At 40.4% G+C, this 27,203-nt stretch overlaps 2 protein-coding genes across 5 annotated transcripts in view; one reads left to right on the forward strand and one right to left on the reverse strand.

Moving 5' to 3' along the window:
- CCDC149 (coiled-coil domain containing 149) overlaps positions 1-21,913 on the forward strand; it is a 52,343-nt gene extending 30,430 nt beyond the window's left edge. For 2 of the 3 annotated variants that reach the window (XM_042870673.1, XM_042870675.1), the window contains exons 8-12: positions 709-793; positions 1,944-2,088; positions 8,571-8,647; positions 13,726-13,833; positions 17,865-21,913. In XM_042870673.1, the coding sequence (XP_042726607.1) occupies positions 709-793; positions 1,944-2,088; positions 8,571-8,647; positions 13,726-13,833; positions 17,865-18,457 (1,008 nt within the window). In that variant the 3' untranslated portion in view covers positions 18,458-21,913. The remainder of the gene's footprint in view (positions 1-708; positions 794-1,943; positions 2,089-8,570; positions 8,648-13,725; positions 13,834-17,864) is intronic. The other variant, XM_042870674.1, reaches the window with a different exon arrangement.
- An 835-nt stretch (positions 21,914-22,748) lies between these two features.
- SOD3 (superoxide dismutase 3) lies at positions 22,749-24,477 on the reverse strand. Of its 2 annotated transcripts, XM_042870676.1 has the most exons (3): positions 24,321-24,477; positions 24,082-24,208; positions 22,749-23,660 (listed from the first exon to the last, which is right to left on the reverse strand). In XM_042870676.1, the coding sequence occupies exons 1-3, from the start codon at positions 24,460-24,462 to the stop codon at positions 22,919-22,921; spliced, it is 1,011 nt and encodes a 336-aa protein (XP_042726610.1). In that variant the 5' UTR covers positions 24,463-24,477; the 3' UTR covers positions 22,749-22,918. The 2 variants fall into 2 exon arrangements, with proteins under 2 accessions (XP_042726610.1, XP_042726611.1); XM_042870677.1 differs by lacking the exon at positions 24,321-24,477 and having other exon boundaries at positions 24,078-24,183.
- Positions 24,478-27,203: the final 2,726 nt, after the last annotated feature.

The following is a 27,203-nucleotide window of genomic DNA, read 5'->3' on the forward strand; positions in this document are numbered from 1 at the left end:
CTGATGTGATTTTGGTGCACAGGAGGAGAGATCTACTTGTCACGGGACAGGATTGGGTATCTAGGACTGTCAGTAGGGCTGCTTAACCATGTGGGTCAATATGAAACAGCGTGCTTTTTGTGCGTGAGCAAAATTCCTGAGAGTACCGTCAAGTTTGTGTCAGTGTCTGTTCATGTTTATGACAGGGGTATCTCAGAGTGGAAGCATCTGGTATTATGTCACAGGACAAACTGGACTCTCGTTTCTGTATCATGCTACTGTTAAGTCCTGAAAGCCAATACGTCCTCTTATAAGGCATCTAGAAGCTCTGGTAATGGGGTTTTGAGGTTTCTCCTTTGAAGCCTATCCAAAGAAATGCTGGGGAAAGACTGATTTTGTTCCCAACTGATACTCTCTACAGAATATTATAGTATCTTCACTCTTGAATTCAAAAATGTGCTAGTCTGAAAAATGCACAAGGACAGGGGAGTGGTGGAGAGACTGAAGCACTGTGATTTCAATGTGATGGAATGAGTCCTTTAACACTGCAGTTTTTCTGTAATATTCCAGGAAGATCACACTCCTGTAGGATACTGTTAGTGTAGCTTCAGGCCCTGTGAAGTTCTGAGACCCAAATCCAAAGTTTCACATTTTTACTCCTAATAGAAGGAACAGAGTAGAACTTTTGACCTGCTGTTTTACTGAATAAGACATTTGTTGTTTCCTTAGAATGCATTGGAGAGAAGAAAAAATTCGAAGACTCATAGTAGATCCAGTAGCAGTGCTCTGACTGGAGTCCTGTCTGCAAAACAAGGTATTAATAAACACAGCGTGGTGTTGCATATCTCATTGAATTCATCCTTTCTTTTTTCTCAATTTCAGTAACACTTTCCTTACCAACCAAATAAAAATATTTATTTTGTATTTATTATAAGGTGCTAATTTTTCATAATTTTCTCATTTGACTTGATTAAAAAAAAAGTCTTTTAAGTATTACTTTCCCTTTTGCTATTCTTCTGCCATTTATTCACCCCCACCCCCCAACCAGACAATTGGATCAAATGCATTTTTGTCTTATCTCTAAGCTTGTTTGCAACTTTAACCTTGACTTTTCTTTGACCTCACTTTTCTATTCAGTCTCTTTCCTCTGCTAACAATGGCAATCCCAATTCATAGTCCAATGAAAAATCTATTGATGGATAGAGGGGGGGCCCTAAATTAGGTTTTTTACTCCTATTTTGGGGAGGTTTTACATTCAGGTACTTTGCAAGAAGTTTTCTTTTCCCATGTTTCTTTGTGGGAAGCAAAAGGGTGAAACGAACAAACAAAAACAGCGAGCTAAATGCTAGAGAAAATTCTCAGTGCCAAACAGTATACCTTGTTAATATGTTCATACACACACAGGTAAGATAAGTATTTTTTGTCATGACAGTTAAAACTCATTTTTCCTTTTTTTGTTTTTTATGCTTCTGATCTTCTCCACGTTGACCTGTACAAATATAAACAGAGCCACATTCTAGTTATAGAAGTTGATGACACTGGTGAACTTTGTAATGTGGTTGAGTGGTAAACAGGCTCTGTACTGCAAAGGAAATTCTTGGATGGCTGTTTTCACATGAAATGGAAATAACCTAAAGTATGTAGCCACTGAGCATCCTCTTCTCCAGAATGAACAATCCCAACTCCCTCGGCTGCTCCTCGTTAAGGCCTGTGCTCCACACCCAGAATGTTGCTGCCTATTCTTACTCTGGCAGTTGGTGTGGATTCTGAACAGTCAGTTCAGAAAGCCACCATCTTTATGCCAGCTCTGTATTATGTTTCTGGTCTTTTGGGTTTGTTATTTAAAGGAAATTATATATATGTTCATTTAAGTAATGCCAATAATCCTTTAATGCTGAGTAAATGTTTGTGTAATGTCTCTGTGCTTGAGAAGCCAAAACTCTTTTGTGTTTTTAATGTTACAGTCCAAGAGTTATTGTCTGAGGATCATGGATGTAGCCTACCAGCCACACCACAGTCCATTTCAGATCTCAAATCACTGGCCACTGCGTTGTTGGAAACAATCCATGAAAAAAACATGGTCATACAACACCAAAGGCAAACCAACAAGTAAGTAGCATTACTCTTAAGTAAAACAGAACTTACCAAGCTATGGAAAAGTCATAGTTTTGGGAGTAGTTTCAGGGAAATGGGAAAGAATTTTCACAGAAAATTTGTTGTCATTGCAAACAGGTGGGTGGGTACTGTGGATTTTAGAGCCAGAAATAAACTATGTGTTTGGAGAAAATAATACAGTTTAAAGAGACCTGACTGCCACTGCTAGGCAAGGACTGATTTACAGCCCAGTTTAAAGGCAAACCATAGTAAATCGTTTGACTTCTTGTAATGAATTGGCATTTCTTGCTAGTCATCTGTAGAGAGGGCTAAAGAAAAGCAGCCAGGAGGATGGACACCCTTGAAATGGAGAAGATATGATAGATCAACTGTTAAACATTGGTGGAAATAGCAAATGTTACACCTAGGAGACAGTATGAAAAGTTTTAGTGTGGCATTTGTTACAGGCAAGTAGCCTATGTGTCGTGGATGATAGCTGTTGCTCCTGTAGTTACTTGCCGGAAGTTTTAGGAGATAAACACAGTTACATTGCTACCATATGATTTCTTAAAATCTGAACTGAAGCTTCAAGGAGAATTTGTTTACCTTCAGCTGTTCTACTCATCGGTAGAATTTATTGTATCTTGTATAACATCTATCATGGCAGAATATAATCATTTTTGACACATTTTCTGACATTCTGATGTTATTGTCCTTAAGTAGTGTATGAAAATCAGAGCTAGGAAGTGTGCCTCAATTCTATGCTCAGGTTTTGTGGTTTTTTTCTTTAGGACTTTTTCTGTTTTTTGTGGGGTTTTTTTGGTGATTTTTTTTTTTTTTTTTTTTTTAAGGGGGCTTTTTGCAACACTGAGTCACTACTGGTAATCAGAGATTATTCAGACTTCTCAAAAGCACATCAGGACCAGATGTCAGAAACAGGCAGCTATCTCTTGTGAAAGGAAGGAGTAGCTCTGAAATGAACTGTATTCTGCTAGAATAGATGATTCATTTTGAAAATTTGTAACTATGATACTAGGCAGACTTCACTGCATAGTTCTTAGGGATGTGGCAGCAGAAGTGGAGGAGCAGTTTATAGCCACTCTCGAATACTCTTGAGAAAGCAAATGCCTAATCAGCTGAAGGGAGACTAAAGCAGTGAGAATGTAGCCCAGCTCCAACTGATGGCTGCTCAGTCAATTCATGCTTTTAAGGCTGTTGTGAAATGCAAGGTGAGCTCCTGCACTGAACAGCATAAATGAGGAGTCTGCTTGCTCCCTCCTTGCTGCTAATGGAACATCAGAAAAAACAGTAAGAGAATAACTTCTGTTATTCCAGTCTTTGCCTTTTACTTTCTGATGCTGCATCATTTCCTGGTGCTGTAATTTGCATACTCCTGACTATAGCCATAGCAGGCTTCCTTTTTAATTTTACATCTCTTGCAGTCCTCTATGACTCTCAAATGTACTGGTGGGATGATTGCTTCACTTTCTGATAATATTATCTCTATTTTTGACTACTGTGCATAGTTTTTTTGAGACAAGTCTTCACCAAGAGATACAATTATTTTATCTGTGTGCCCAGCTGGTATAGCCTTTGGAGTAGAGATTGGATGTGTGCACGAAAACACATTTGGAGTTGGATTTTGTGACCAACAGAAGATAAAATCTTAGAGAGTCGTGATAGTCCATCTCTTTCCCAAGGAAGGAGCATGCTTAGAACTTGAGTGTGCTTTGGATGCCTTGAGAAAAAACAGAATGGAAAGCCAGAAAATACTGAGCAAGTTGAGTGAAAGGCCCAGGAACATTCTTGTACAGTAATGCTTGTTCTTTTTTTTTTCTTTTTTTTTTTTTTTCCCACCTTTGGCTTTTAGTTTCATTAAGGAAGCTTTTAAGTAACTGGGAGGAATGGGAACAACTTCACGTAGAAGCACCTGAGTCACAAAAGGGTTAAAGTGAAAGAGGGCAATGCAAGTAGGACATCAGGAAAAAAACATCCTTTGTTTCAGGTGCATTAGCTTGTTGCTGAGGACACTTAATTACTATTTTAAAAGTTAGGAGTGAAGTCTGATGTCTTCTGAAATTTAATAGAAAACTGCACAATTAGTTGGTGCAGGTTAGATGTGAGATTTAGGTTGCTGCACAAGCGAATAGGCAAGTTCACAACCTTGGCACTAGCAGCAGATCGTTCTTTTGTAGGAAGTTGAGAAGGAAGTGGAACTAGAGAGAAATGTAATGACAAAAGTGTTTTCATAAATCAGAATGTTAAAGTATTTCCTTCAATGCTTTAACTGTGTTTGTCAAGCTTTTATTGTAGAGTGTTCTGAGAACACAGTTAACCGTGCAGATTATTGTGTGAAGAAGATGAAATTGGTTAAAGAACATGAGATTTTGGAGTGGTTGTTTTATTCAGAAAAAAAGTTATACATTTGGTTTATGATAGGTATTCCATCTGTTAGTGATTCTGTTACCAGTAAAAGGGATTCTTCAAGACTGTTATTTGCCTCCCACAAGTTAGCCTACTCCAAAGTCATAACCTGTTTTCTTGCTTGACTATTGAAACAAGGCTATTTGACTTCACAGTAACAGTACACTAAATTAGTGTTTTGATTAATGAAAATAATAACAAGACAGTAGGTTTTTTTTGGTGGATTGTAACTTGAATGTACTGTTGAAGTTAACTTTCTGCTGTTAGCCAGTTTAAAACCAATATCTGTTTTCACTTGCTCTTGAAACAGATGCACTTTGATTATTACTGTTTTTCTAAATATCTGGTATGGTAAAAGGAAATGTGGGACTGAGTGCCTACAAATGAGAGGGCTAAATCCAGCCTGTAATTTTTTTAGCTTCCTTTTTAGAAAGAAAAAGGCCTACAAGAAAGGTGGGGATGGAGTCTTTATGAGGGAGTGTTAGTAATAGGACAAAGGGTGACGAATTCAAACTAGAGGGCACATTAAGATTAGATGTAATGAAGAAATTCTTCACTGTGAGAGTGACGAAACGCTGGCACAGGCCACCCGGAGATGTTCCTGGAGGCATTCAAGGTGAGGTTGGATAAGGCCCTGGGTAGCCTGATTTAGTGAATGGCAATCCTTCCATGGCAGGGGGATTGAAACTAGATGCTCTTTAGGGTCCTTTCCAACCCAAACTGTATTATGATTCCATGATTAAAAAGATATATAAGTTATTTAGAGAGAAGATGGGTTGGTTTCCCTGTGTGATCGGTGCTATTGCTGCTAAGTTTAAGTAACATCCTTTGTTTTTCCTCACAAGCACATCCGCTTAATTTGAAAAAAGACATTTTAAATGAATTCTGTATGCAGTAATGTATTGCAAGACTAAATAGTTAAGTAAATGTGAAAATAAACACTCCTAACCCTTCTGAGAAGTGGATAAAAATCTTTTTGGCTTCCAGCAATAAACAGTTTATTACGTTTGTTTTTGTTTTTTTTTTTAGTGCAATTTTTTCATGAAAGTGCCAGCATTCATGCAAGCCAGATGAGCTTCATAGCTGTTCTTCTGCTTAGACTGCTACACTTATTCTATTATTTCTAAAGACCTAAAAAGCTTGCCTCAACCTGTGAGTAGATATTTCCACGTGATGTGTAAAACTAGATAAGCTACTGTGACAGACCCTACTTATGGTGTTTGGAAGATTGTGTCTATACGAGGGTATACACCTTCTATAAGTAAGTCTAAGTTAAAGATAAGTTTGAGTGGATCTCAGGTACTGTAAGTCAGAAAGCTCCCTTGAGATTACGCCCGTGTGTTTGGGGAAGAGTTGGAATTGCCAGAAGGGATCTTCTGTGTTCAGGTGGGAGCCTTGCTGTTGTCACCAGAACAACGTATTTCTCTAAAGCCTTAATCTGGAGGGAGGTTTGGACAAACTCCCTTGTTGCATTAAGCACATAACCAGAGAACAGTGGAAATAGCTATTGGCATCTTTGTCAATGACACAATCCTTCTATTTTCTTTAAAGGGTCTGGTCTGTTGTTGCTAGAGAGGGGAAAATAGATGTGGGAATTGAATGCTAGCAACTCGCACAGCCCCTTCAAAAATATCTGCTGTTCCAGGCCAGCACAACTTAGACTTTCCACAGCATCTACTGAGGTGGGAAATTATTTGGAGGGACACAGGGGAAAGGAGAAACTGAGGGCAAACCGTGTTGTTTTCAGGATTTTCAGTATATGCTTTCATTAGCACACACAGCTTTATGTAGGATTAATTGCTCTCATACTTCTCTTGCAGTGATGTGGTTTGGAGCAAACTAGAATCATGTTCTATGTATGTGTTCTGTACCTGACTGAATGGACTGTGGTTAAGGATTGTCCTCTCTTTCTGCTGAGCAGCATTCAGAGCTGCAGAATGATCCTTGTACATGAGAAACTGCAACAAAGATTAAAAAAAAAATAAAAAAAAGAATGCTCAGGATCTCTTCTGAGGCTTCAGTAGGAATTACCAGGAATTACCAGGATAGAGTTGCACAAAAATCTTTAGAATTACCGTAGTACAGCAGATAAATGAATTATAAAGTTTAAGAGAAGCAAGAGAATTGCTGCTCTCTGAATAACAAGAGTAGGAGTAGCTGAACTTAATGTAGAAGGTCAATTTAGGTTTGGTCTGTCATACAGCTAGGTGATGTCTTTTTCTCCCTTTTCTGTCCTGGGCCTAGTGGTGAGACACTTACTGAAATAACCAGTTGGGTTTTTTTCCTGGCAAAAGTGCAGAATCGCGATACATTTGTAGTGACAACCATTAGCCGCATCGGCTTTGTTTTGTTGGCTCCCTCACAAAGCTAACGTACTGGAAAGAGTATTTCACAATTTGTCTGTCTCCTCTATCCTTATGCCAGGGGGGTTCCATATCCTTCAGCTGACCTTCAGTGGGCCCTCAGGCCAGCACAATGCACAGGACTATGAAAACAAAGTTAATAGGACTGAGTCCCTTGTACCAGAAGGAAGCGTTCTGAAAGTGAAATCTCGTCTTGAGCAGTTATTGCAAAAAGGCAGTAATAGATCTATCATAGCCTTGGTGGCCTGTGTGGTTGCTGACTTTCACTGGAGAAATAACTGCTGCCACATGTCTTTTCTCCTCTGCCTGTAAACGTGATGGGCTGTTTGCTTTCTAATTGTTCTATATCCCTATACAGCCCCATGCTTGCTTTGATGTTCATTCTAAGCTTTCTCTTTTACAGTCTCCCTCTCAAACTGTTATTTTTGTAGTCTTTAAAATACTTAGAAGCTTTTATTATATCATTGCAGAGCCCTCACATTGGAGATTTCAAAAATACATAGTCCTTGTTAATCGATTTCTCTAGTCCATTTAATATTTGCTGGTTTTGCTTTCCTTCATGACCCAGATTCTGTCATTCTGTCAGTAATGACATTCCCAGTATGCTCAAATGTTTGCAGCATAAAGCCCTAGGTGGAGAGCATGCAGTGCAGTATTACACAGCTCTGGTGAGCTTGGGAGGATATTGTTGCCTTGCTGTGTTGCAGTATACTGCTTCTCAGCATTCAGTTCAAATTTAACTGACTTATCCTGTTGCTGTAATTTGATGAATAAAGCTTGCTGTCCATTATCTCTGCTGTCATGTTTAGAATTGCTGTCTCGTCTAGCTTTTTCACTCTGCTGAGTATTGTTTGGGATTTATTTAGAGACTTTTGACTCTAGGAGACTTGCTGTGCCTGTGAGAGAAACATTTTCAAAAATTCATTAGAAAAAAAAAGAGCTTTGCAAGATACGAATCTCATTTGATCTTGGGAGGGAATTAAGTCTAAACGTTAAATCCAGCAGGAGAGCTAACTGCAAATAGTATTTATTTAGGAATCAGATGTAAAAGAAGAGATGACCCAAGAAACACAGTGAAAACTGAGTGGCTGAGTGGTAAAAGCACTAAAGAGCTTTAAGCTTTTTAGTAAATAAGGCAACAGTTTGGCACCTAAAAAGGCTGTTCTTTGCTGTATTAAGCAATCTCACTGACAGACAAACCCTTGTAAATAAGAGTAGGCAAAGCTGTGCTTGGGATTGCTGAATCAATCCAGATGTTGTCTTGAGTTTTGCACATTTGGATTGCATAGCTGTTATCTTCTGATTTTAGCTGCTGAGAAAGTGAAAGTAGCCAGGAAGAAATAGTTGCAAGCGAGAAAATAGAAATACTGGGAGTTGCTATTCTTAATCATTAGCGTTATGCAAAGATTGAATGTCCAATTCATCCAAGATTATTTTTTTAATCTTTCTTGTTCTTTTTTGTTTGATTTAATTTTTAATCATGATATAAATTAGACAACTATATTTTGCTCTCTCTGAACTCTGGGGGAGGCTGTCCAATGCCATTAGTAAAAATCAGTAAAATTGTTAACGGGTTTACTGCACTAATTAAGTAACAAGTACAAAATTCAATTGCAGTCACACAAACAATTAGGCTCTGGGTACCTTAATATAACAGGGAATTTCATTTCAACTGAATGTCCCTGACTTCTTGTTTTCTTTTTTTCATAGAATTCTAGGTAATCGAGTGGCGGAACTAGAAAAGAAATTAAGAACCTTGGAAATTGCTGGCTTGTGGAGTCTTCCAGGTCAGTAAAAATTCAGGAGAACAGCTTGTGTTATTTAATTTTCAAGGGCATATTTGCATTTAAGAAAAGCTTGGTTATAGTATTTTAATGACAGCTATTTTGTGAATGTGCTGTTCAGCACACTTGCAAAATTTGAGGCCTTTAATAAATGTTAAGTTGAAGCCAAAACTCTCAAGGCTCTTTAAGCCTTCTTTCAAATATGGATACTACAAATAAATTAAATACTGGAAATAACAAAATTTTCTCCATAGCTTGCAGGTTAAAAAAAAAATTGGAACTATTTTATTGAAACCATTGTATAATATGATACACATAGGATATTAACCATGACGTTTTTCAACAGATTTATATATTGACTTTGTACGTCTTATTACTTCCACAAATTTTATTGCTGTGTTTTGTAATATTTTTCTGTAGAGTGTTAATCTCAGAGAAACTGGAAATGTAAATGATCTGAAATTTTGTAGTCTGTCTCTCCAGAACAGGATTATTCCCTGTAGCATCTTAAGTATTGTACTTGGTTTTGAATTACACAAGTAATGGGAGATTAATCTGCTTCCTAATAGACCTTTCTCTTAGGAAAATGAACAATATTTAATTTACATTTACTTCTTGCTTCTCTTCTCCCCATTACACTTAATTGTATCTTTCTTAACCACTGTAAATTACATTGTTCCATTGTTGGTGTTTGCACCATTAGGCATTGTTGTTTACAGCTTCCTATCGTGGGGTGGGAACTAGCATGGGTTAGACTTAAACTTATTTATGTACTTAAACATTCCATAAACTTATGTACCTAAACATTCCATCTAGAAGGAAACATTTGACAAAGCTGAAGAGATGTGGTGAAAAACTAGTGTGGTTCAGCTTTCTGGCCTAATATAGTAGGCATTCTGAATCACTTTTCTGGAACTGGCTCTCTCTCTCGTTGGTGCTTTCCAGAACTGGAGGTCCCAAATTTCTTCCCCTGGCTTACTCCTCAGGTAGTTACCTACGATGCATGGAGTGCTGAATGCCTTTGTCCAGGCAGGGCAGGTGTAATGTTTGTCAAGACCCTGCTAATGTAGTTCTGTACACTAGTAAAAATAATGTATCACAAACCTACCAAATTAATGTACTGTAGGAATTTTGTCAGAAACAGAACCATGAAATTAGTACGCTAACAAAAGCAGTGTTTCTAATCTTTATAAAATGTATTAAAAAAAAAAACAACAAACCCAAAAACAACAACAAAAAGGAACAGTGGGAACAAATGGCTCCATTGTTTATCTGTGGAGGTAAGACATCAATTTAATATTTATACATTAACAACTGTTTCTTTCCTTCCTTTCTTTTGCTGCCTGAAGGCCTGAGCTACAATGTCTCAGTGGGATTTGGGAGTAGGTTCTGCTTGACATGTATATTTTTAGTAACTTATTTTAGCAGTACATTAAATATTATCTCTGCATGTAAATAAATAGAAATGTTATCTAAACATTTTTCTATCTGTCAGATTAAGATGTTTAGTCAAGTGAATTCAGATGACCACAACAGAAATAGAGGCTGCTCTACAAAGCAATTTGTTTGAAATGAGGGAAATAGTAAGAATAGATCATCTTGGAATTTTACACTGGACTGTGTGTTCTGTTGAGCACCAAGTTTGATTTGTTGATTTGCTGCCTCACATTTAAATCAAGAGTGTGGCTTTGTTTCCAGGTGCACTGTAGTTCCAAGGTGGTCACAGAGAGCCTTGTAAACACTTTTCAGAGTGTGGAAAGCTACTGCTCCATGAAAAGGTGGTATGAAACACATAGTGTAGGAGGTCTCATAGTAGGCTCTGCAGCTGAACGCTAGGTTGGGCAAAGGACTGAACATGGAGGATGTCTCATGGAAGTTATCTAGGCAGTCTCAAATTCAAAGAGGAAAAAGCTTTATTTAGCTGTGAGTTGAACTTCTTGTCTGAAACTGGAAAAATATGTAGATAAAAGCTGATGTTTAGTCTACCACTGAAAGGAACACACATTACGAATCGCAGAGTTTTAATTTGAAGTTAATGTTCCTACTTAGGCATCACTGTCCGTGTAACATTTATAACATCCAGTGATACCATGGTATTAATATCTTCCAAATTGTGTTAATAAACTATATTAGTAAGAAAGAGCTTGACTGCCTCTAATTATTTTTGTTAGGTGACGTATTCGTTGTCCTGTTTTTATGAAATGCCTGAATGAACAACAGCAAAGCAAAGTCAAGAGGAAATGTGTATTTCATTTTTGAAATGGTGAAATGGTTTGTGTAGGTTCAGTTTCTGTAAAAGTTCTGCCTATCACAAACTTCTCAGCTCCCCTATCTGGAAAAATGGGCTGTAATTAAATGAATCTATTGTGAGATTCACTGCTAAATAGAAAGTAATCTTGGGCATAGATATATCTCTGATTTTCATTTTATGAGACCACTTGTTTTGAGAAATAAGTAGAGAAAGTGATGTTTGCAGAAGCGTTTAATTCTTTGCCTTGTCTTACATCCATCACAGCTGGTTCGAATATGCATGCATAATATGTTTGGTATGTTCAGCATTAATGCAGAGGAAACACAGCTTATTACTCTTACAAAAAGATGTCACTAGGTACCCAGATCAGTAATTCTCTATGTTTATAAATGTATCAGTTCGCAAGAATTCCAGATATACACTAAAGAAAAGACTAAGAAAAGATTCAGCTGTGACTCAGCCTTTTTCTGTCTGGGATGACAGGAAAGTTTCTGTGCTGCCTCTTCCTCTGCAGTAATCAGTGTGAAGCAGTGACGAGGTCAAATTAATGGGCTCAGCAGCTGCTGTGGTGTAGGGCAGTTTACATGGAGCAGAGGTTATGAGTGGATCCTGAAGCCTGAGAATCTTGTAGAGATGCGTGCTCCTTCTGAAGAAGAAAGCAAATTAATTTATTCCTTTTGATAACTTAATTGTCCCCTTATTTTGAGATCTCTATATTTTTCACCAGAGTCCTTTTAAAATCCTTTACATAGGGGAGCTCTGCACGAAGCAGTACGGGTTATAAAATTGAGCTTACATGGCAGCTAATTGAAGGTCCTCGTGTGCAATCCAACTTCAGATAATGATTCGCAAAATATGCTACAGCAACAGCCATGTCCCTCCTTCATGAATGGATGAAAGTCACTGTTAATAAATAATATGCATTGGACTGTTCAGGCCATATTTGTTGCTGAGCTGTGTGGATACCGAGCTTGGCTCTATTTTCTGTAACTGGGTTGCTTTTCAGAGAAAAAATGTGAAAGTGAATGTGTTTCCTGTGTAAATTTTGGCTGGAAGTCATTTATTTTCTGAAGCTTGTGTTGCAATCTTCTATCTCAGGCTTTGCTATTTAAATCTGACAGCTACTACCAAAAAAAACCTCTCTGCTTTCCACTTAACAGTTAACAATGCATCTCCCAAAATTCTTTATTCATAATCTGTTAGAGTTTGACCACCTCTGTTGGACATTTTCGGCTCATCTGGCTTTTGACTACGTACACAGAATTTCTTCAATGTTACTTTGAAGTGCATTTTCCTAGGGTTTATTTCTGCGCTTTAAAGTTGCCATTGGATTTCTTTTGGCTTTTTTTTTCCTTTTAATTAATTTTGCCTTACGCTTAGATGCAAGGGCTCTACTTTGTTAGTTTTTTTTTTTTATTACTTGCTATAGTGAAGGCAGAATTCTGATGCATACTTGATAGTGGGATCAAAGCTTGACAAGGTCATTGTTTTTAAACCATTAATTACATTCGTATCACTGCAGTATATACCCCAACATTATAAGGATATTAAAAAGTCATTAATACCTTCAGTATCAAGGTAGTAACAGGCAGTGCTTTCAAAAGCTGTTAGAGATGGAGCAGCCCAGTTTGACTCTGTGAGAACAGCTTGACTTTCACTCATTCTTGGGAGGTTCCAGAACTTTCTTAGTGAAGGATTTATTCAGGGTATCTCCTGACCTGGTGCTCTTTTGAAAGACTTTGTCTTGGATGGGTGATTAGATTTAGGATGTTGCCTTAAGGTGAAATGTACAAACAGATTTAGAGGAGAGAAGTGGTTGTTACATAAATGTCCATTGTTATGGAGATAAATAGAGCAGTAGCTTGCCACCTTCCCAGCCATCAGTTATCAGTTGACAGTTGTTCTGGAGGCCACTCAAGCACCATGCTTAGCTGATCTTGCAAATTTCCTGCCATCTCCCCTCTAGGTTTAAGGTAGTGTCAGTCATTACAGACATGAGTATCCTGAATAGTGGAGGACTTCCTAAAGGGTCTGCAGGTGTTGCTTTCTGTGTTGCTAAAATATGTAAAGACTAGGCATATACAGCAGAGTCCTTAGCTGAAGAGTTTCTTGCACAATTTTCTCTGCAAAAGAGCTGGAAAATTGCCCTCTTGCATTTGGCTTGAAACAAAAATGTTCAGAAATATTTGGGAAATTTTCAGATTAAAATCCCTCCTGTTCCCCAGCAATGTATGCTCCCTCTGTTCTGTCCTGTCTCTTAGTTAAGCTAATCTTTAATTTTTATTTATTTACCTATTTGTTTTAAGGAAATGTTGTAGGACAATATGTGTTAGCCTCTAGTGTAAAATTATATATGTGACATCAGGCGGTAACTGTATCTCCATGAAGTGGTAAGAAAGTGAAGAGTTAGTGCTGAACACTCCTGTAATAGCATGCAAATGATCCAGGTTTTGGTATCTAGCCTTACCCAAAATTAATTTTTCCAGTATTTTTGGTATGGTTTGATTTGTAATATTCTGAATTATATGGCTAATACAATTAGCTGTATGCAGCACCTGCTCTTCTTTCAAAGGTTGTCCTCTACTTGGTATTAAAAGTTTAAAAAAAAAATAAAAGCCTTTTTCAGTGTTTAACTTGCATATTCCAGCTCCAGGATAGAGTACTTTTTTCAGTACTGTAGAAGGATCATTTGAGATGCTTCCTCCGTTCTGTGCTTTTTTCATAACACTGCAGAAAAAAAAAAGTTAAATGGTAGGATATGTTTGCGTATAATTAGTGAACAGTGAACGTAATTGGTGAATTAATGGTTTTAACACATTCCTTGTTTCAGGTGGAAAGGATACTATAACGTTCAGTGACGCATCCTTGCCTGTTATACAGCGGTCTAGGTCACCCTTGTTAGCATTTACTGATAAGCCACAGCAAGCTGAAGTACAAGGTGAGCACCTGGAGCATAAGGAACTCAATGAAAGCTGGGCACGCATTCCTTTCCAAGTAAAAATAAATTTTCATGCTGGGATAGCAGAAGGCGAGGTTTTGGTGCCGATGGAGGTTGAGTAAATCATCCACAAGGGAAAGGGATAGCTGGTCCCAGTACATACAGCAAAGGAACCTCTGGAAAATGACTGTTGAAGAGATTGCACAGTGCTAGACATCAGGTCATACACTTCAAAGAATTTTCACGCCAGATAACTTGATACTGTGAGAAGTTATTTGTGCCATCTATGTTAGCCTCCTGCTCTTTTTTCCTCTGTTAAAATGCACAGTAGGAAAGCAGTCTGTGGAACTGGCGTAGCACTCTGCTGCATTATAGCTGATATCTAGATGAAAGGCTTCCTGATTGCGCCTGTTAAATTGAAATATCCCCCTCGTTTTCCTGGAGAAATTGACTGCTTTTTTATAGTCTTGCATGTGTTTTGTTCAAAACCTTCCCCAATAGCAAGCTTTTACATCTCTCCAAATTCAAGCTTTATGTGACAGTAGCAAAAAGATAGTGCTTTTCCGATAACCTCAACTTTTTCCTGAGTTTTTCATGATAGATGGGAGATGGATTATTACACTTGCCTTTCAGCATTTGGGTAAGCTCTTTAACAGCATAATATTTTGGTATGCCCAGATCTTGCGCAGCAAACCATGAAGCATCATAAACAATTTATTCGTTAGTCCTGAAACTAAATAGAATGTGGCCTAATTTTGACTTTATTATCCATATTATCATCTGGTAAAACCTGACAGTCAGACTGATCGTTTTTATAATCTTGATCAGCTGATATTTTTGCTAAAAATAAAGTGAAACCATAGCAAATAGATCTCCAGCCGGTAATAACAGCTCGTAAGTATTCATTTTTTTGCCAGCTTAATCATTGATTTTTTTTTCATTAAATCTGCAGTTACTGAAAGTATTTACTTGGTGGTGGTATGTTATTTCCTTTATGTATTTGTCCTAGGTAAAGTTAGTATTACAGCTTTGATTAAAGCTGCCTGTCAGTGCTCATCAAACCCTGTTTCTGTTGCTTTGTTACCCCTCCAAGCTTTACCTCTAGGCTGAAGCTTACCATGCTGTGTTTTCTACTGCAGCTTTTATATCAACCACGTAATTTTTTCATGTTTAGTTTTGATGACTATGTTGTTGTGTTTTAAGTAAACATTCAAGAATTTGTATACCTACAATTAATAGACAAGGAAATTGCAAGCTGGGGAAAAGGTTTCTACTTGTGAGAAGTAAGGTTTGAGTTCCCACCCCATTCTAAATCATTCTTGTCTGCTAAAAACAACAAAAAAAGAACAGTGATTCTGTTGAGTTTTCTTTGTGCTACCAGCACAGGTAACACTACACATGCTGTTCCTTCTAGATAATGTAAGCTTGAAGGGAACAAAACTTGGAGCAGGGAGGAATGGAAGGCTTTGAAGTGATGGGAAGGCTACAGTAGATAGGAGTTGAAAAAGATAAATTCTCCATGAGGAGGAACCTCCATCTAGCTCAGAGCACAGGAGAGAGGAATGCAAATTCTTACAGTGAAAGTAAGATGTGGTGATAAACGCTAAAAGGAGGATGAGAAACGTTCAGAGTATATGAAGGGAGTGGGGGAACAACAGGATATCAGGTAGGAGCAAAACTCTAGACAAAGGAAGAGAATATGAAAAGAAAACAGCCGTGGAGAGAACATAGCCAAGGATTAGGACTGTGACAATCATCAGAAGAACTAGCTTCCAGTTGGTCATCCTCTTTACCACTCCTCATTTCATAATTATAATAGAATCACAGAAAAATCCTGTGTTTAAACTGCAGTGGATTAAGAAATCACTGCTCTGCCTGCACGTACAGCTTGTTTTTAATTTGCATGCGGCACAGTATACCTGATAGTGGGAATTCAAACTTAAAACCCACCTCTCTGACAGATTAAATAAATGAGGACAACATTTCAGTTGTGTTTGCACAGAGGATAACTGCCTGCTGTTAAGTTTTAGGAGTTTGGTGTGTATTGCAGTTCTTAATCCCTACAGTGTGTTTCCGAAGTGAGGAGGAATGGGGTGTTCATCAGCCTTTGCTTACCAAACAAGCAGGGCCTTTAATTTAGAATTATTTCAGAAATAAAAACAAAAAACACTCTTATTTTACTATCAGCTGAACCATCAGTTAAGTGACAACAGATACGTGTGATGGAAGTGCAATTCTTGCATATCGTTAAATACTAGGCCTGATGTCCTATCAGCACACTGTGCTTCTTTAAACACTACCATTGCTATTTGGTGTGTGTTTGTCCCAGGAAACCTTTTCAGCCTTGAAGTTAACATATAGCAGAAATTTCTGATGAGGAATATATGTCTGATGTTACTTTAGCTGTATCTACAGATAATCAGAGGGTTTTTCCATCCTTTTTTAATCTAATCTGCCTGCTCTCCTTGATCTCATCAAGCCTTGCTGTAGTCTGTACTTGTTATCATCATTGTAGTTAGGATGAGTGGTAGAAGTCTGTAGGATGTGCTGTGCAGTTCCTGCGAGAAAATGCCTGACGACGCAGTACCAGCATATGAATTAAAGTCTGTCTTTTGACACAAAGTCTCTCTTAATCCAGTCTGCCCAATATCCAGTGTTGTGTGATATGCTGTACTTGAATGCTGGAACTGCTAGTGATCAGTTTCCCTTCTGTTGTCCTTGTTGCACACTTTATTTCTGTTGCATTGGCTGTGCACCATCTCAAGCATTCTCTGAAGACAAAAGCGCTGTTTTGCTATGAATTTTTCTCTGGTGTTGTAGTGCTTTGGAACAAGTTGTCTTTACAAAATTGCAGCAGAGTGGCGGAATGGTGTCAGAAGAAACTGAGGTGCACAGAGAGTAACGTTGCACCCTGCTAATTTTGAGTGCCAACTTGGGTAGCTAAGTTTTGACTGTTGTTCAAGCACTTCGAGTGTGTGTGTTCATATGTATAAAGTGAGCACAGCAGTGCTGCAAGTCAAGCTCCTTGTTTCCAGCTGAGCGCTCAGATAATGAGGATTAGATCCAGTGGGTGATCACCTTTTGAAATTTAATTTATCCCTGCGTTTTCCACAGGCCTAAATCCCATCTTCCTAATGGTAGTTAGAATGTCCCCTTCCTGCCAACCTTGTCTCTCTCACTCCAAATTATAAATGAGGCAGGTCTGATAGAGACAGTGGGTTTCTTTATTGTGTAGCTCATATCCCTCCCTGCAGCCGCTCTTACATTGAGCAAGGTGGGATTCCTGTGGGAGAAACAGAGTAAATGCTCATATACTGAAAGGTAATGCATATGCAGTGCAAGAGTCATGTGAAGCTGTCAGTGCTGCCATACTTCTGGCATTTCCTAATTTTTCTTACTTGACTTCACAAGCTTATTTTCAATGAGGCTTTTTGTACTTAGCAGAGGCGAGGACAAATTCTTTCTCCTTTTCGAAGCTGTTTGTTTGCGCGTTGCTGTTTTCCCTATTCTGACACGTTATTCAGTGTTTGGCTTTCTGTATATTTCATATTCTCCTACTGCTGCTTTGTTTTATGATGTCACTCAAATTAGAATAATCTTTTATGTTAGGAGAAATGTGGGATCAATAACAGAACTTTTTAGTGGATGAGAGCTTGCAAAAAGAGAAATGAAGTTTGTTTTAACCCATAAAGTGGTTCTGGTTTGGGGATCCATGTTAGACTGTGCCAAAAATATTCTGCAGCTGAGCATCTGGATTAAGAGCTGATATTCCTGTGAAAAGGTTTGCCTGTGCTGTTCTGCAGTATGGTATCAACTTTGGAAGTTGTCAGTGTTAGGGGAAGACAGCTCGTGATCCAGCCAGATGCTTGTGCTGATTGATTATAATCTAAGAAATGGATCTGGGACAAGATAGAGATTTACTGGAAATTCCTCACTGAGGTAAACATCTCTGTGCTCTGATGCTATTAGAATGGTCTCTGGGTCAGATATGTAGATACATGACACATGTTGCTGTTCTGTTTCTCTTTCAGTAGAACAGAAGAGGGAGCATGAAGAAACTAATGCTGTTGCACGTGATTCCATGGCTTCAGAGGACAGAAACTTGAATAACAGAAACCAAAATAAACACTTTTATCCTTCATTACCCCAGTTACATTCTGAGGAAGAGGAAATAAACAAGCTTGGAAGTCAAATAATTAAACTGACAAAACAGGCAGTTACAGAACTGGAAGGGAAAAGAACAGAAAATTCATCTGAAGAGCAGAAGACTGTGGTTAGAGCAGAGTTTAATGGCTCATCTGAGAAAGGCTTCCCATCACTCAACCTGGTCCCGTCTGACCCTGCAGACCCCTCAGCCTCAGAAAATGAGCAGACAGCTGAAACTGAGGGCCTGAAAGGCAGTGATGAAGCCTCAGAGAGTGACTGTGAAATTACAAATGAAGGAGAGAGTCAGAATGGCAGCACTGTGGATGTGATGCCCAGTGAGGACCCCGAAAGGCATGGGAGTCTCAGTGCTACAACTGCGCACACAAATATCAGCTTTGAGGAGCTCCCTGAAACTGCAAACAAGGAACCATCTGATCCTTCTGAAAACTGTGAATATTTGGATAACAGCTTGGCTTGAGGTATGAAATCCAAGCCCTCAAGCTTCTCACTGTAATCCTCTTGCAAGTGCGTATGCTACTGTGACTATGAACAGTGAAAGTCTGTCAAAGAGCTGATTTTTTACATCAGTCTGTTAATATTGGTCTGATAACAGTATTCTGTTAGTTTTGACTGCAGTATACCAAAAATGTAAGTTGTCTGAGGGGAAGAACTTGAAGCTAATGAGGTATAATCATTCTGATTCTGTGTAATGATTGATATAATTTACAACAGTGTAGCACAGAGACCAGTGATAATGATGTATCATGTACATGTGAGGTGTATGGTCTTAGTGCTGGACCATATCTTAATGCTTAGAAGTGTCTTCCAAGGATGGAGAATTTGGAGTGATAAATTGAGAAGTATCTTAAGGTTGCTGGCTTTTGCTTTTTTTTTCAGACTGCATTCTGTTTCCCTTTGCAAGTGCATACTTAGAATAAAATTATCCTTGCTTTATAAGGAAGCAGAATCCTTTCTGAAAACCATCCCTGTGTGTACATCATTATCTCATTTCAAACCTTTCTATCTTCTCAATTGTACAAATTTTTGCCCTCCCTTTCCCAGCTCATCTCATGAAAACATACGGAGTTATTTCACCAGATACTAAGAATGTGAATTAATGATGCTCTGAAAGAAGGAAGTCTTTCAGTGAGAAACAGCAGTACTGTTCCAAAGCTAAGGGAGCAGCAAGAAAAGAACCAGTGATGCCTTGTCCTCCTCCTTCACGTTCTATGTTTCCAGAATTGCATCCCTCAGCCCTCAGGAGCTGGAACACCCTTGGAGAAGCGGGTGGTAGATTTTAGCCTCTCTCTTACATGCTCTCCTCTCCAAATCTGTGTTTGTTTGTTTTCTAATGTTTTAGAAAACACAAACATTTTTCAAATGTTTGTTTCCTCCTCACTTCACCAGTTTTTGGTGTAGTAGTAGGTTTATTTGTGTTGTTGCTGTCTGACTTCTATCTGTGTTGATATTCAGTCATAAGAAAACATTCCTGTAATAACGTGGGAGAGGGAGGCTGCTGTGTCATTCCCCAGCACACTCCTGATGCTGGAGCTGTGCCACTCTGCTCCAAGGAGGGCAGCAACAAGGGAATACTTAACGGTGAAGTTAGCAGCTGTTGGAGAAGGGGAGGCACGTCCTTCCTCTCCTGCTTGTAGCATAAGGAACAGTCTCTGCAGCTGTGGAGCTTCTATGGGCCAGCAGCCGTCAAGGCAATTTTTCTGCTGGCTTGGGACCTAATTGTCTGTAAATGTTCATTTCTCACTCCTAGAACTTGAAACCAATCAGAGAGAATTAAACCAAATTTAATAAAATACTACTAATAAAAAGGAAAATCCCTCCCAGATTGAGTTCTCCTTTGACAAATAACTGCCAGCTGCAAATTTTTACAGCCCACTTGTCAGCTACTGAATAAACAGAGTTTATATTAGCGATACTGACAAACTCTTCTGTATATGGAAACTGAGCTAGCAGGTGCTGCTATAATCAAGGTGGCAGAGTCCATGAGCAATTTGTATTCAGCAGAAGAAGGGCTGTATGTAAATGATTACATACAAATATAAGGAATGATGGAGAGAAGGTAAAAAATGTGGCTTGTCGCTGTTGTCCTGTGCTTTTCCTACCAGGTGCAGCCGGGTAACCCTTTCTTTGTCTGTGCAGGCAATAAAGCCGTAGTCACAGTGCTCCTCAAATAGGTTTCCTTTCTCTTTAAAGGTAATTTGACATTGCAGCATTTTGCTGATGCTAAGCAGCAGCCCTTAGGGAAAAAACAGCTGTATATTTAAGTGTGTTAGGAACATGAAGCAGTAAAAAGTTTTTCTTTCATTATCCTGATGACAATTTAAGTTCCTCATCACCTGAAAACCAAGAAGAGTTTAAGCATTTGAAAGATTGTTTTGCTGTTCCCATTAATTGGAACTGACTGCACTATTGACTCATTTATATGGCAGTACTGACAAGTCAGAAGAGAAATAGCTGCAGAAACTGAGATCTCCAGGAGAATGTGGCAGATTTTTTTCCTTTAATGCTTGAATGTTACATTGGGTATCACTTTATTTGAGATGCATTCTTTTCCATCTTTCACAGAGTAATCCTATGCAGAGCTAAATATCAATGCAGTCAGAACTGATGCAAGCCAGTAAAAAGGGCAGGATTTCACATAGCTGAGCTCTGAAATTTTCAGGGATGGTTTTGGCCTTTGTTTCCTTGTCTTCTATCTTTTCTGACCCACAGCTGTGTGAGCTGACGTTTGCTCCTTGTCCCTCAACAGCCAGTTAATGCTATTAATTGATGAAAGGCTTAGTGCAGAAATCAGAGCAGGTGGAAGTAGCTGTGGACCAGCAGCAGCTTTTCAGCACCTCACTCATTGATTCTTTTAGTGTGGTTTTCCTGAGAGAAGAAAACTGGTGTACAGCCCTGCAATTAGGTCATCTTGGTAACGATCCTCACTTCATTAGCCCTCAGTCGTTAAACTGCAGCAAGAGATCTGGATTCTGGAGAGCACATTTAGAGTGCCATCTCACTGCTGCAATGCTGCTCCCATCCATCCTGCCCATCCTGCTCAGTGAATGGGTACTCTGGCTGTGCTTTTAGCCTGCTCCCAGGAGCACAAGGCTTCAATACTGGGGCAGCTGTAAGAGCAGGAGTTCTCTCTGTGATCTCACATTGACTAGTTTTGTCAGTAACTGTCTTAGGTATTGTTTCAAGTGATGCTCTTGTGCTGTTAGAATTATGTGGGGTTTTTTTTGTTTGGTTTTGTTAGTTTTGTTTTAAATCCATTCCTGTTTTGTTGTAGAATCAGCACTATTTTGTTGAGTCTCTTTTAGACTTGTTCCCTCTTTCTAGGACTTCAGAAACAGAGAAATCACATCTAGGTGTAAAACCTTTTGCTGTTGAGCTCTGGGGAAGTAAACTGCAAAGGGGAGCGTTGTAGCAAGGAGCTGGAGAGGATGCATTCCATAAATTGATTTGAAGCACATTGCCTCACCTGTGAGCAAATTCATGCATTATCTATGAGAAGGATTTCATCTGAAAGAACTGTTGTGGTTATTTGAAAAAGAACACTCCGTGAATTTGTGAAATAATTCTGTGAAAACGACAGGCTAAGAGGCATCATTTAGAACGTTGCCTCTTTTCTAAGTGAGACTATTTTTAGCGTACAGTAATTTGTATAATAAAGACAGCAGAATTTCTTTAATCCATATGAGCTCAGGAATGTATTTTGAAATCTTAACTGAGATGAAGTTGAAAGTCGGCTACGTTTCTAAAAGATAGGGTTTTGTTTACCAGCCCCTGTTTTGTAGTTTTACTTCTTAAATGACATGGTATAATTTATTTGCAAACCCTTCTTTTGTCGCTGCCTGGATTAACTGTGCAACATAGTTCAACCCTATTAATATATTTTGTCATCTTGAATAAAAGCATACATTTCCTGATACATTTGTTCTACCTGCATATTTCCTCCTCTCAGTATCAGATGAACGATAGTCATGAATTAGTATTGCAGTATTTTCAGCTGTTAAAAATGAGAAAAGTAAAGCTTTATTGAGTGAGACTGCTAAGTTTGTTGAACATTATCTGACTTACATGTTTTCACTGTGACTTCTCCCAGTCCCATTTGGCTGATTAACTTCCCAGTTTTTTGTGTGAAGATATGCACTGGGTATTTTTTTGGTTTTGAAAGTAATAGTACTGATTTCTGCTGTTCTTATTTTATCATCATTTTTATTGTCATCATCTAAGCAGTATTAAAGCTTGAATGCAACCCATTATGGGGTTGCATTGCCTCTAGTCACAAACTGGAGGCTCTCAGGAGTTTTTGCTGGGGGGTTATGGAAAGCTGGAATATTTAAGTCTGCTTTCTGCTGTAAATACTGTGACTCAACTATAGTTGTGTGTAAACAGTCCAAACCATTTAAGAAGCTTAGATATGTTTGAGAGTAAAACTTGGAAATCCAAGTAGGATAACATCATGGACCCAAAGCTTAACATCAAAATGTCCATTACCAAAGTCTTACAGCACAACATCCAAAGCTGTTGAAAGCAGAGATCTTTTTACCCTCAGGTTTGCAGCTAAATAAGGGACAGCATCTAATCAGAGGCAATTTCTCCCCTTACTCATATCTATTTTTTTCTTTTGTATCTAACTTATGGCCCCTTGTGATGCGCAGCCTCTTTATTGGCCATTCATCTTAGCACTCTTACTTACATGCATTCAACTCCCAAACTGCATAAAAGGGAACCTTCTATCTTCAAGAAAATATATCACAGTGTTGAGTTGATGCTGTATTTATTGATCAGCTTACAGAAAGGTGGCTCTACAAAGTGATATACATTTCTCAGAGAAGCAAGAGAATGGAAATGGGAATCCCTTTGCCATCTAAGCGGCCAATGGTGCATCCTAAGGTACTTAATGCTTGGGTCGTAGCTCGACTGCAGGTCCTCAGCTGAGCCTGGTTCGGAGCCACCTCTTCTTCTTGTCTGTAGCCTCAAACTGTTTCTCCTCCCACAAGTTCTTGTTGCAGATCCCAATCACGCAGCACGCCAGACGTTTGCCAGCATTTCCATTTTCCAGACTGGCCTTGTTATTGCCCTTACCCATGTCATCTTCCTGCTCGTGGATCACAACGGATCTGCCCAGGATGGAGTACGGACCAAACATCGTGGCGAAGAGATTGGATTTGTATTTTCTGATTTTGCCATCTTTAGGAGAAAAGTTGCCGAAGTCCCCCGGGTGGCGGGGGTGGTTGACTCTGAAGGGGTTGTAGTGTCCTCCTGTGGAGTCGCAGCCGTTGCTGAGATCTCCGAGCTCGTGGATGTGTATAGCTCTGCCAGACTGGTTGTTATCTAGTGGAAACCCATCCAAGTGAAAAATGGCTTCTAATCTTCCTTGTGAGTAATGCTGTCTGAATAAGACTTGTCCAGTCACTTGTGGCTTGTCAACATCTATTTTGGAGCTGGGCTTCATTTCACAGGTGGCGTAGGTCAGCCCATCAGTCTCATTATCAGCCATCACTGGATAGAGCAAGCTCTGCCAGAGGTCATTCACTTTTCTCTGTACATCATGAAGTGATGCGCAGCTTGGATCAGCTCCTGTTTCTGTCACGACACCAGAGGCAGACAGGGCCAGTCCAGTGACCAGAGAAAGAAGCAAAAGCATCCTGGCAAGTGAGAGCCTGCAAAACCTGCAAGGAGCCAGAAAGGGTCAGGGGCTTTTTGCAGCCTGGGGGCAGCATGCTGGGACAGAGTGGAGCAGCTGAGCAAGTCCATGTGGGCTGCTACTTTCTACATCTAGCCAACACGTTGAATGGAGACCAAATCAAAACGCGCACACAGACACATAGACAGCCATGCCTTAAAAAAACAGCAGTTATTCTGTATTTCACACGAGATATTAACTTTAAAAATTGCCTCTCTTTCCCTGCAGAAACCAAGTAATAGGAAGCATTGCTTAATCTGTTTTTGAGTTTATACAGAGGCTTTTCTCCTATTGCAAAGTCCAGCAAGACCGCTTGCCAGGAGGCTCATTTTGGTCCACCTACTGCCATGCTGGCTAGGAGTTCAGCATGACAAACAAAAAGCAACAACCGAGGAGCGGTTACCTGCCTGCAGCACTGCTCGGCACCAGCCCTGCGTCTCCACTCCCTTGTGGCGAGGTGGGATCGGCCGATGTGAGCGGGAGCGTTGTTTGTGAGTTGGGTAACGGCGCGCAGGGGAGGGGTCACCGGCTGTGCTGTGGGAGGGACAGAGGGAAGCAGGAGCTTGTCTTGGGCAGGCTAAGCTGCTTGTCCTTGCTCTCTGAGCCTGGGGAGGAAACTGGCCAAAACATAAGGAAAAAAAGTTACCGAGTGTTAAAGCAACTTTCCCTTCAGTGTCCATGGGAGTGTGTAACTGAGCGCCCTTCTGTACAGCGAGCAGCATCGGGGCAGGACTGGGAGCTTTGGTAGCACTGGTCGTCACGAGTTGTTTGTGTTTCCATTTCTTCATTAGGCAAAACTGAGTAGGGTCCTCTAGCAACATAAAGTGCCCAGCATGCGGATGTACAGCAAAGTTTCAGTGGGTTTAAAGCCAGGAAGGCAGGACTCAGCCTGTCAGACGTTGAGGCACATCTCTGAAGCCAACGGGCTGCAGTCTGCCCGGTTCCCTGCCCCACTGAAGCTGTTTTCTCCCTGTTTCCCAAGCAGTGGTGAGGCAGCAGACGTCAGTGGGGGCCCAGCGGGGCCATTTCCCAGAAGCCAGCTGGCACACATCGTGCTGCATTTCACCATCCCCCAGCTGAGAAACTAGCTGGGCTCCAGGGCATAGCTCTGCCCTGTGCCTCATGGGCTGTGCCCAAAATGAGGGCTCAGCCAAGAGGAGAGGAGATAGAGAGAGAGGGGGGAGCTGCTGGGAAAAATGCAGAATGGTTCTCAGCGTAAGAAAAGGGTAAAGAAAAAGGTGAAGAAAAATCTTTTGCCAGTTCACGTCTTCTGCTATGTGGGAGAGGAGTGTGGCTGTCTGCTGCTGGAATGGTAAAAATGTGCATTGATCCTATGGGTGCTGTGCACTAGGTCAGATCCAGGATACTTAGCTGTTTGTGAGTCTTCATGTGTGAGGGAGAGTATCACTAAAGGAATATCTGATGGGATCATCAGCAGGGAAACACCAGGTTCAGTTCTGCTTGGGACACTGTGGTATTGAACGTGCTGCTCAGGCCTGGTCTGCAGATCCTGATCTGTGGAACAGGACAGCTGATGTCTTTCTCTCAGAGTGCACAGCACACACCCAGCCCTGAGTCCATTCCTGGCAGCCTCTGCACTGGAGAGGTCCATACAGAAGGCATTTTAAAATAGGAACTGGGGTCAGAATTGTAGCTGCTTACCGGCAGTAATGCTGAGTTCAGCAGTGTTTGTGCTGTTGTGCACCAGCTGGGGTTCTGTCCTTAAAGCCTGAGGGGCCCTGGCTGCACTCTGCAGGGCTTTTCTGATGCTCTGCTCAGGAGGGGCTGGGCAGAAATGTACAGAACCAAGAGGAAAGAGAGGCTGTGGGCTGCTGCCAGAAAGATGCACTCTATACAAGAAATGCAATTGCCAGGGTGGTTTGATGTTCACTCTGGGTCTGCAGGATGGCAGTAGCTGAGCACTAAGCAGGTGTGTCCTTAAAGCCTACTGGTACCCACCTTCATGTTTTAGTTTCCTGCTTGAAAAGAGGCGACAAATAGTGTCCTCGTTGTCCCAACCAACCAACAGCTTCTGGCCGGAGAAACACCAGCTGCCAGTGTGCACCAGGATCTCCGTCCCTGCTGTGCCCTTCAGGGCTGGCTGCTCTGGGGGTGGCACTGCTGCAGCACACCAGTGCTCGGCTTCACTTGGTTTGATTTGTGTCGCACAGAGTTAAAAGTGGTGAAGGAGTGCTGTGTGGAGGAGCATCCCTTCATAGGAAGCAGCAGCCCTGCTTGTTTCCCCAGCACCAGCTTTGCTCTCAGTGAGTTTATGGCAGGGCGATGCTCCGTAAAAGTGACAGCCAGCCAAGGCAGCCTTACATCTTCCAGAGGAGGTAGCGGGGAAAAACCTTGTTCTGGCACAGTGCAGCCTGGTGCTGGCTGAGGCTCTCTTCCTGTTCATTCCCATTTCTTGAGCTGGTGGTTCTTTCTAAAGGGATGTTTGGTGCCTGAGATAAGCATCCATTTATAATCTCCTTATGAAAGAGCTATGTGCTTTTCAGGGCATTACTCATAAAAAATTAAGTTAAATAAATACACAAAAGGGAAACAAAACTGTTCACCATGGGGACTAGTTTCTCACAAAAAATAGAAGAATCATGCAACTGTCAAACAAGCCTGCAACCACCAGTTTGAAAAATCATGGAAATGCTTTCTCTTTAATAGTTTGAGAAGAAGCCGTGTTATGAGAGAGGGGCTGTGAGGAAGCATCCTGAAAAAGCTGTGCTCAGAAACTCCTGGTTCTGTCAGCCTAATTTAACAGAATTTCATCTCCACACGTGGATGTAAAATATAAATATGTAATTTAAAAAGCAGAGGCAAAACCCAACTATTAGATCATTTAGGTTATTATTAGTGTTTGCGTTAACTCCCTGTTCCATTAGACATTGATCGGTTCTGCTGCATAGCATTAACCTGGAGAGGGTTTTGCTGCTGTGAGGAAGGCCCGTGCACAGACTGTGCTCCCGTTCAACCACCAGCACTTCTGGGAAGATGTTGAGATCCTCCATCAAAGCACACATAGCACAGCACTCTGGACACTCGCACTGCTCTGGAGCTGCGTGGGCTCTGCTACTGTCTGTATTGTGATGTGCTCTTTGCCCACTCCTTTCCTGCAGAACTGCTGCCTGTGCAATCACTTCCATTTTTATCACTTCAGTTGCTGTTCTTGCCAAGTATGGGATTTTACCTTTGTCCTGAGTTATCTCCTTTTTATTTCGTTTCCCCCACCCCTTACTGTTTCTCCAGCTCGTCATGAACATTTTGAATTCTAATCCTTCCCTACAGTGCATTTACAGCCCTTCCAGCATGGTATCAGCTGTGAATTTAATCAGTTCCCTTTCTTGTTCTGTCATCCAAGCCACAAACAGAAGGGCTGGATGCAACCAAACCACAGACAGGCTCATGCACACAGGGCGGGCCGTCCTCCTGCTGGGAGCACACAGCTTCCCAGGAGCAGAGATCCCATCACCCCTGTGCCTCAGAGCAGAGGCCTTTCCCGCAAGCTTGCACACAAGAGTTACACGTG

Source organism: Lagopus leucura, unplaced genomic scaffold (genome assembly GCF_019238085.1).
Source record: "Lagopus leucura isolate 7727_CA_CO unplaced genomic scaffold, USGS_WTPT01 Super-Scaffold_100004, whole genome shotgun sequence".
Taxonomy (NCBI): Eukaryota; Metazoa; Chordata; class Aves; order Galliformes; family Phasianidae; genus Lagopus; species Lagopus leucura.

What these genes read in the sequence shown, in the direction of transcription:
- SOD3 (XM_042870676.1), bottom strand. Translation starts at nt 24,462, where the DNA reads ATGAAGAAATGGAAACACAAACAACTCGTGACGACCAGTGCTACCAAA. An exon ending in GAAAGTTGCTTTAACACTCG is followed by an intron (nt 24,209 to 24,320) that starts GTAACTTTTTTT and finishes TCCCTCCCACAG; the next exon opens with CACAGCCGGTGACCCCTCCC. An exon ending in GGTGCCGAGCAGTGCTGCAG is followed by an intron (nt 23,661 to 24,081) that starts GCAGGTAACCGC and finishes GGCTCCTTGCAG; the next exon opens with GTTTTGCAGGCTCTCACTTG.